Source organism: Brassica napus, chromosome C9 (genome assembly GCF_020379485.1).
Source record: "Brassica napus cultivar Da-Ae chromosome C9, Da-Ae, whole genome shotgun sequence".
Taxonomy (NCBI): domain Eukaryota; kingdom Viridiplantae; phylum Streptophyta; class Magnoliopsida; order Brassicales; family Brassicaceae; genus Brassica; species Brassica napus.
The window spans coordinates 40,811,459-40,820,833 of record NC_063452.1 but is presented as its reverse complement, the minus strand read 5'-3'; the positions used below and the strand labels follow the sequence as shown (position 1 = coordinate 40,820,833).

Here is a 9,375-nt window from a genome sequence, read left to right as displayed (position 1 = left end):
AAGGAGAGTAATAATTTAATGTATATTTTACAAATTTCGAAGGCGTGTCAGAGATATTTTCTCACCCTAATCATGAATAGTGATGGCAATGTATAGGTATCCGGCTGCATTTAATGGGCTTTGGGTTAAGGTGTATTGATGTATAGACGTACGTATCTATCCCCAATTTGGCTATAAATTGAGACTGCCATCTTCACCAACGCACTAAGAAAAGCAAACAGCCTTTTCCGCTTTGTCTGGGAGATTCCGGATACGTTTCTGTGAAAACAGGTTTGAAGGTCTTTTTCTTCTATCTTTCTAGGGTTTGATATTTTTTAAAAAGCAGACTGTCAGAATATCTGAAATTTAAAGCTTTAACGTTTTTAAAGTTTCGAAAAATGAAACAAACTAACACTTTCCTCTCTATAATCCTCAGATGGGAACATTTGTTCGGATTGTTCAAGGTGTTTGGGAAAAGACGCCTACCGGGGAGTGGAGGTTTGATGAAAATCCAGCTGCTGAACAAGATACTCTTTTAATCCACCCCCACGACTCATTTGAAGGCTTGGTGGAGATGATTCGTATAAGGCTCGATCTTGGGGTTCTTACTCCAGTCGCCTTAACATATCAGCTCCCCGAGTGGATGCTCCTTCCTGAGGGTCCAAAGACACCACCGGTTACTTTGTCTACCGATAGAGATATCGAGGTTATGTTGAGTGAGGGAGTATATGACACAACCGGTGATGTATGTGACTAGCGGACCTGAGCTAGTTGCTAAGTACCACTTTCTTTGTCGAACCCCATTCAAAATTGGTGACCAAAGTTTCCTAGGAGAGGGGATAACTGAAGAACAGCATCACCAAGCAATAAGAGGTTGGAATATTTTTTAAACAAACGGCATTAATTTTTCTTAAACCAACAAGTTTTCGAACTTGTTGCATGTTTACCTACACTTAGAATTTATGTTTATGAGTTTCATGAGTTGGAAACATATATGTTTCAGACCTCGTTGGAGGACAGCCGATCGTCTGTAGGCAATCTATGTTGGAGTTGTTGTTCAATGAACCTCAGCTACTCATCGTCTATCGTGTTGCTCTTGAGATAGATATGGTTTATGCGCCAACTCCTGAGGAAAGGGCTGCATTTCAACGTTTGACTGTTGATGATATGATCGCCATACAGGATGGTGAAACCATCTACATTGACGAGGGAAGGAACAATGCACCAACAGAAGAAGGTATTTCTTAAAAACTCAACCAACATTGATCATTTACACAGTGGAAAATATTAAATTTGGATATGTCTAACTGATTAGAAAGTGAAGTCTAGCGAGATATTAAAACTTTAGAAATCAAACATGCGGCCAAATAAATGTTGTCTTGTTTAACGTTGATGGTTATGTTGAAGATAAAGGAATCAACTATTCTTCAAAAGTATTCTGACCAACACTATTATTATGCCACTGTTTATTAAAAAAAATTGGATCACGTATGAGACATTACGCTTATGTTGCTGATGCTATTTCTTCTTGACTTTCAGTTTTACATGGTGAACCGATGGATGTTGATAACCTCCACCGTGCTTTTCCCAATATAACACCTCGGAATGTACAAGGCCATGGAATTCCCCTGGAGGTTTAACCTCTTAACCAAATCCCAAGATTACCTCCTATAGGAAGAGGTGACAGAGGAACAGTTTGATGCAAATGGAATATCGGAAACGCAGCAGAACTATGAAGTGAATGTGACGCCTGCCCCTCGTCCAACAAACGGTGCGTTAGGCCTTCCCATTGGTCCAAATCTCAGGGTCAATGCACCAACAACACCAACGAGTGTTCTAGTTGTTCATGATGATGAGGCATCTTACACCGGTTCGTCAGACGGTTTAAACAACGGTAACAATAACCGTGGGTTAGCTCCACTGATACCAATGCGGGAAAGCGTCATTAACATCTCCCAAGCACTGGAGCAAGGTTGTAGTAAGGCAAAGTTAAATACGTTTATAATATCTCCTAAATTTGTATAAATAATTAATGTTAACTGTATAGTTTTCATTGAGCACGCAGGAGAGGATGCTGTGCCAATACAGAACCGTAGTTCAGCACCGTTAACCCAACAGGGCGATGGTGGAACACGTACTGCGACACGTAACTATGGCGATCCATGTCTCGATCTCACACTTGGGATTGGAATGAATAACGATACTGCAACCGAAGCTATCATTGAAATAGAGGACTCGGACTCTGAGGCCGACGGGGACAGTGGTGGGTTTGGGCCTGATCCCTTCTTTTAAAATCCTACAAATAAATAAGTTGTCTGAAGCTTTGTAAAATAGCTGTAGTGGGTGATCCCTATTTTGGTTTAATCGTCAACGAACGATGCAATGTCTAATATCTGCCACATTTTGTAATGTAAAATATGAATGTTAAATATGTTTGATATTTTCGTACCTTACCACCACTAATTTGCGAAACACACACAAACTTTGTAGGAAACCAAACAGTTGCACTGGACGATCTATACGAAGGAATGGTGTTTAAAAATAAGGGACACTTCAAACAACATATGACAGTTTATGCTTTGCGAAAGAAATTCACGTTCAGGAACACACGCTCTTCACCGGAAGGAATGGTGATGGAATGCATAAGTGGAACACGCCAGTGGCGAGTCTATGCTACGAAGATGAAAACTCTGGACAAGTTTGAAGTCAGAAAAGCACAATTACAACACACCTGTTCCGTAGATGATCGCGTTGGTAAATTTAAAGATAACCTTATCAAACATTGAACTTTATTCTGTACATGAATAATCTAGTTCGAATATAGAATTACGTTAAAGAAAGGGGGTGAAGTCTTAACTTGTTTTAAAAAACTATGGTATTTTTACCTAATAAACCATTAATGTTAGAGAACCTAGTTGAAAATAACGTTATTAGATTACCATAATTTATAGTTATAACCGGATATAGTGTAACTATATCCGAAAATTGTAATAGGTTGGTTCATGCTTCTATATATATAAACAGAAAGTTTGAATAAACCGAAATTTTATTTTAGTGTACCCAAATTTGTCTACGTTACCCTAACTACTATATTGTTCTTTTCAATCTGCTGCACTTTACTCCCTCTTTCTTCTGTCACTTAAGCTGTTATCACTATTACTACTTATGTTCGATTAACTTACTTTGTTTTGGTTATTTTATGAGTTAACGTCAAGTTAACTCACGCAAGTCATATTACCCCCTCCTATAACTACATTTTCCTTGTTAAAAAACCTGAAAAACGCTTTGTAATTTATAACCAGCTTGGCATTCTTATTTATATTACAAACTCGGGCTTAGTACAATCCTGCCTCCATCCATTCTTACAACATATTTTACATCATTTATATAGTTAGATTCATGCTTTCCAGCATTCCGCCTTGCTTTTCAAACACCATCATCATCTGAGATTTGCCAAACATGTTTAAACTTCATAACCTTCTTATATGGCAACTTTGCATGTAGCTCGGTTGTGTCCGCTTCCCTTACAACGGCTACAGACATGTTTCTTCCTCGGGGCTTTCATCTGCAAAAATTTCACGTTATTAGAAAATGTCAATGGGAGGAACATTTATTTTGTTACGGCTTCATACCCTTATTTCGCCGGTTGATAATATCCTGCTTTTACGCGGTCGGCCTGGTGGGCGTTTGGTCGCTGGCGGAGGACTTCCATATCAACTGCTCCACTGTCCTGATGTTCTCCGTTCATGGTGTTGCTTATTGAAAAGATTTCATCCTTGTAAGCAGTTGCAAGACACTCCAAACTGTAAAGTCCTGAAACCAGTGTTTCCACCCTCATTTTGCTTTTAATTGCCGCCGAAATAGCATGTGAACACGGTATCATGAGTGTTTGAAACACATTACAGCTGCAACTTTTGAGTGAAAGGTTAACGTGGAAAGATTCTCCTTCTTTCGTCCTCACTTCATATTCGATATTATTAATCTTGCTTGCAAGCATGCCTCCGCTTTGTTCAAAATTTCCAGCTATGATCTCAAGCACACGTGGGGTGAAACTGCCGCTTCCATTGTTGGTACCATTACGCCTTTCTGAAAACCAATTCATCAGTTTTTATCTAATAAACTCAACTAAGGGCAGTATAGTATACTCCCTTGCTTCACGAAGAACAGAGTTCCAACTTTCCGCAATGTTGCTTGTCATAATGTCGTAACAATTTCCACTAAAATGCACATGCGCCCAATGTTGGAAACCAATACCTTGTAGATATTCTGCACATGATGCATTCATCAGCTTAATTTCGTTGAACGCACCATAGAAATCTGGAAGACAAAATGCCCGTGCTGCTTTGCCGACAAGGAAAGATAGATGCTTGTTCTTGAAATAAGTACGTACGTTACGCTTCAAATGTAAAATGCATGCACAATGTTGAGCTCCTGGGTATACCTGGACATTCACAGCAAAAAGAAGTAGTCAGTATAATACATTGCTAAATCTTATTTAAATAAGGTGTAAAAAGACTATTTTGTTAACGTAAGTAATATGTATCTCCCATCTTACTTTATCTATGAAAGACATGTAATGTTTTTGTAATCACTTCCTATATTAATTCGTCATTTGCTAGATTTTAAAGGAGCAAAATAAATGGCTCACCTTCGATATCCCATAGTAAATAGAGGAGTGCCGATCGGAAACAAATACAACGTCCTCGGTGTTTGGGATGAATTGCAATAACATTTTGAAAAACCACTCCCATGCTTTGTCGTTTTCACTATCGACAACACCGATTGCTAGTGGAAACACCTGATAGTTACCATCCTGGGCGGAAGCGGTGAGTAAGCAACCACAGTATTTACCTCGCAGATGTGTTCCATCGATTATAATGACACTGTGCATCTGCTTGAACCCACGTACAGAAGCCGCTAGAGCCAAAAACATGTACTTGAATCTGTGACCAACTCCAGCTTCGTATCCGGTTTCCATTTCAGTAAGGGTTCCCAGGTTTGCAAGAACTAGTCTCTCAAGGTAGTCCGGCAACATCTTATAAGATGCACATGAAGATCCTTGGGCATAATCGAGTGCAACCTCTCTTGATCGCCAGGCTTTCCAGTAAGAGATATTAACATCATGATCACCTAGCATTACTTGCATAATTTCTTTAGGCCTTGGTGCACCTCCAATTCCAACATATCTTGACCTCATCAACTCTCCAATGACACCATGTGTGGCTTGTCGTTCATATCCTGCAATGGCAATGTCCTCATAAATATGACACTTTATATACATTATTCAGCAAAGAAAAGTAGATAAAAAGTCTGTACTAGAATATCAGGTACAATCATAACTTACAAGAGGAAGATCCGAATCCGAGTATTACAAGCGATAACCAAACAGCATAGCACGACCTTATTATACATAAACTACACAGTCTCCTTAAATTCAAAAGCCAGAACCGCAGCACTCTTTCCTTCTTCCACGAGACTATCAGTACTGATATTCTTGCATGCTTCAATACCGTAAACAGCATGGCTAGACATTAGCAGAACAGACATCAGTCCGTCGTCACATGGATTTTGGATTTGACTCAGATTTTTTGGTCGCTCAACAGCAAAACGCTTTGGTTCAGCACTTCCCACAGCTTCCCTTGAGAGTCTCACAATATATGGTAACATAAGCAAGTGTGGATGTAAATGTTTCTCAATCATTTCATCAGTGAACAAGGAAGTATTGCAATCTAGAACTGTAATTTTACCACAGTTGTGATCCACGCATATACCTACCCAATGTTTCTTTCCAACATATAACGGAAAGTAATACCGGGTAGCCTGCACGTTTGCCTCATCCCTATCCAAAAAAGCTTGAACTACTCCTTTGGGAAAAATGAAGGACTGCTTTTTCCTGCTCTTATAAAACTTGGGAAAGGTCCTACTAATTCCAGAGACGTATTTACTGTCAAGAAAGACAGTCCTTTCAAGAGTCTTTACAGGATAATGCTGACGAATAATCAACTGAACCAGTTGTATTAGAACGTCCACAACCTGGAGACAAATGTAAAAAAATTCATTTAAGACGCTTTAACACTTTAACAACGGATACTCAGTTCATAATTTGTCGGGAAATAAACAGGGGCAACCTTCGACGTAAGAAACCTCGACCGCTCTGCAAGTACTAGAACATCTTTGGCAGAGACCGAAACTCCGCCAACCCTGATAAGACTGTTTGAAGAAAACACCAACAACTAATGACAATGTTTCTTTTCCCTCATAACATCAATTTTTTGAAAAAAGATAACTAATGGATGGAATTACTTACTAATGTCGGTCTGCTTGTTGCAAAAGACTTGCATATTTTTGATCAATCTCATTTCTGTCATGATATGCAAATATGGACTTCTGAGATTGCTGCACACGTGAAACAATTTCAGGACCACATTGATAATCCTGAACAAGAGCTTGTGGTACGCACTTTTGTCTCTTGCTTTTTCGACACTGCTGTGGATCTTCGATGTTGTTTACAACGTTAACTGTAGGTTCTATAACGGCAGTCACAATCTCTGGCATAGAAATACCATGATTCCAATGTAGAGCCCCTTCCTGCGTTAGACCTAGAGAGAAAGATGGCATATCAACGAAGGGTCCATGTACCGTGGCCGCAACTTCCTTTTGACAGAAACAAAAAGTAACAGCAAATTTAATTGGAACTGCAGATAACCATGATGGACAAAAATATAATAGGGAAAAGGAGGGTTAGATATTCAGACCAATGGTTGATTGATGTCTACTGGCGTACGATGATTGTGGCTATGGGCCGAGAGTGCAAAACTGTCGTTTACGTTATCCCCCGCAGCTTCACCATATAAACCGTCTTTGTTGTATGTGGGAGTCAAATTCTCGGCCTAGGATCGGATAAAAAAAGCAAAAGAAACCTCCCATATTGATCAAGCTACCAGACGCTGTTTGTAACAAATTACAATGTCGTAGGATATAATGTACCTGGCTTAAACGTGGTGAATCTGGGGGAGTGGAGTACGCACTTATGTTACCAAGAATGTTACGGATAGTTACATCATTTGCATCTCTCACAGGTGTCGCATTCGTCCCCTGCTGTGCTAACGTCAGTGGAGGACCAGCTTCTGCTTTTGTCAACTCAGTAACCAAATATCTAACTGAGTCTAGCATTTCCTCTCTAAATTTCCCCAAAACAGAGTGAACAAGTCCCACCAGAGAACCCTCGATAGAATCTACCCTCTTACAAGCTTCCAAAATGTTCCCGTCCATTGTTTGAAACTCAGGTTTTATTTTTTCGATGACAAGGGAAGCTATGTAACCTGGGTCGTTTAAAGGGCTAAGGGCAAGCTGTTTCTTCGAACTCCTCGCCTTTGATGTAAAATTTCCAGACTGGCTCATGCGAACTACATCTAACTTAGTGACCCCACCAACAAACATGGACTCGGTGAACTTAAAGTTAGTGTTGATAAGAGATACCATGTTATCAACCTTCTCATCTTCTTCCTCGTCGGACCAGCTCAAATTTGACTCCTCTACCGGTCTCAACAGGTCTTGATCAATGATGCTTCTTACAAGAACCTGAAACAGAAAAACCTCGGCTGAGTGTTTGACACATTTTCGAAAGGTTTGAAATTAAGCAACTTAATTACTATTCTAGGAAAAATCGCCATATACCCTAGAGTCAACGCAATTAACAGTTTTTGCTTACACATTAAACCAAACCTAACTTTAATGTTCTGATCCGAACGATAGTTACTATTTATGCAAATTGCTTACATCACATTGCTTGTCGACGTTTCTTGCATGAGCAGGACTAAGAGTCTTTATCTTCGGTTTGACGCTCATATCATCGGCTTCTTCGTCGCTATCACCTTCAGAAGATGAACACATTTCCTGGACAACTTCTGTAAGAGATGGGACCACCTCAACTATTACAAGCTGCAAAGCAAGTGCAAATCCTTTAACGGCAATAGTGTTTTGTGAGAGAGCAATCTCGTCTCTCTCTTTGATACTGGTCATGAGAATGTCGAAAGCAAGTCTTCCCCATGGATACGCAAAAAATTCTTCAAGATCCGCAATAACCTCAGCATGTTCTCTACAAATCTTCATCTTCAAATTTGTAGGGAGAAGAACAGAAGCAAGTATCGCCAAACAAGCGTATTTTATACGAACAAGACGATCTTCCACAGTGCGCTTCCTGAGCATCTTGATGACAGAAGCAACTGTCGCAACTTAAACTTTTCCAAATAAGGACAGCCAGTAAGGTTTTTCGGATATAGTTTCTTTGAGCTTCATCTTTGATTTCTTGGGAAATTTTCCGCAGGGTAGCCCCATGACGATTGCGAATTCTCTAAGAGAAAACCATATTGGTTTACGGCAAATCGGAACCAAACTTCGTGTTTTTTTTTGGTTTTCAACTGCCTCGATAGTATGTATCTTGCAAATCTTCCGGAAAAAACTGGTTTCTCGATGATTTCCAGAATTTTCCCAAACGCAGATCTCTGTATGATCTGCACTTCCTCCTCCTCCAACGCATTAAAGATGCGGTTGATGGCACCGGCACTACAAGAAAACACGCCGAATTCCGACAGAGGTTCCGACGGACATCAATGTCGTCGGACATTTGTGACGGATTACTGACCAATTTCCGACCAAATCCAAAAAAATGAAGTCGTCGGAATTCCGTCGGCCATTTCCGACGGAATTCCGACGAAACAAGGGTCGTCGGAATTTTCTGACGACTTTTCGACGACAGTCCGATAAAAAATGTAACCGTTGTAGTCGTCGGAAGTTTGTCGGTATATTCCGACGAATTTCCGACGACATTCCGATTAACAGTAAAGTCGTCGGAATTCCGTCGGTATTTTCCGATGAATTTCCGACGAACCATGTGACCGTTGCCGACAAATATATATGACCGTTGTATAGCCGTTTGAGATTGGACAATACCAACGGAATTCCGACGGACTGCTTTACATCCGTCGGAATTTCGTCGGAAAGTCGTCGGAGGGCCGTAAGCAATATCCTATAAATACAACCCCTCCTCATTCAACTCATTCACACTTCATTCTCTCTTCATTCTCTTTAGTCATAACAATTCCGTGAAAATCATGTCTTCAGAAGTTTATTATCGTTCGTGGATGGATAAACCTCATTTGGATCCGAACACCAATTTGCTTACGGAAGAATACGTTCAAGGGATTGGAGAATTCATGAGGCTTGTTCAACAGCAACCGGATGCAAAAAGTGGTATGTTAAGATGTCCCTGCTCTTCTTGCAATAATAATAAGGTTATAAAAGAATTTGATGTTTGGACTCATTTGTATATGAAAGGGTTTTCACGTAATTATAAAGTTTGGTACCTTCATGGGGAAACTGGTTATGAATATGGTA

The 9,375-nt window shown here is 40.0% G+C and overlaps 2 protein-coding genes and 1 long non-coding RNA gene across 4 annotated transcripts; 1 reads left to right on the top strand and 2 right to left on the bottom strand.

Moving 5' to 3' along the window:
• On the top strand, nucleotides 1–3,487 carry LOC111207540. 2 transcript variants are annotated; one of them, XR_007328920.1, is made up of 5 exons: nucleotides 1–278; nucleotides 416–852; nucleotides 983–1,216; nucleotides 1,519–1,951; nucleotides 2,045–3,487. It is a non-coding gene; the product is annotated as an uncharacterized LOC111207540 (long non-coding RNA). The 2 variants fall into 2 exon arrangements; XR_007328919.1 differs by having other exon boundaries at nucleotides 2–270; nucleotides 2,045–3,486.
• Nucleotides 3,488–3,613: 126 nt separating this feature from the next.
• On the bottom strand, nucleotides 3,614–5,260 carry LOC106421446. The gene is made up of 3 exons (XM_013862289.2): nucleotides 4,628–5,260; nucleotides 4,234–4,420; nucleotides 3,614–4,065 (listed from the first exon to the last, which is right to left on the bottom strand). The coding sequence occupies exons 1-3, from the start codon at nucleotides 5,258–5,260 to the stop codon at nucleotides 3,614–3,616; spliced, it is 1,272 nt and encodes a 423-aa protein (XP_013717743.2).
• Nucleotides 5,261–5,394: 134 nt separating this feature from the next.
• LOC106421447 lies at nucleotides 5,395–8,187 on the bottom strand. The gene is made up of 6 exons (XM_013862290.2): nucleotides 7,759–8,187; nucleotides 6,967–7,560; nucleotides 6,735–6,869; nucleotides 6,287–6,633; nucleotides 6,108–6,189; nucleotides 5,395–6,012 (listed from the first exon to the last, which is right to left on the bottom strand). Exons 1-6 carry the CDS (start codon nucleotides 8,185–8,187, stop codon nucleotides 5,395–5,397), a joined length of 2,205 nt encoding a protein of 734 aa, XP_013717744.2.
• Nucleotides 8,188–9,375: the final 1,188 nt, after the last annotated feature.

Bases quoted from the DNA above. Each gene is read 5' to 3' on its own strand.
- LOC106421446 (XM_013862289.2), bottom strand. From the start codon at position 5,260: ATGTATATAAAGTGTCATATTTATGAGGACATTGCCATTGCAGGATAT. The intron at 4,421-4,627 runs GTGAGCCATTTA...GTGAATGTCCAG, and splicing joins TTTACTATGGGATATCGAAG to GTATACCCAGGAGCTCAACA. The intron at 4,066-4,233 runs GTATTGGTTTCC...ATTGGTTTTCAG, and splicing joins ATGTGCAGAATATCTACAAG to AAAGGCGTAATGGTACCAAC.
- LOC106421447 (XM_013862290.2), bottom strand. From the start codon at position 8,187: ATGCTCAGGAAGCGCACTGTGGAAGATCGTCTTGTTCGTATAAAATAC. The intron at 6,634-6,734 runs GTCTGAATATCT...TTCTGTCAAAAG, and splicing joins TAGACATCAATCAACCATTG to GAAGTTGCGGCCACGGTACA. The intron at 6,013-6,107 runs GTTGCCCCTGTT...ATTTGTCTCCAG, and splicing joins CGAGGTTTCTTACGTCGAAG to GTTGTGGACGTTCTAATACA.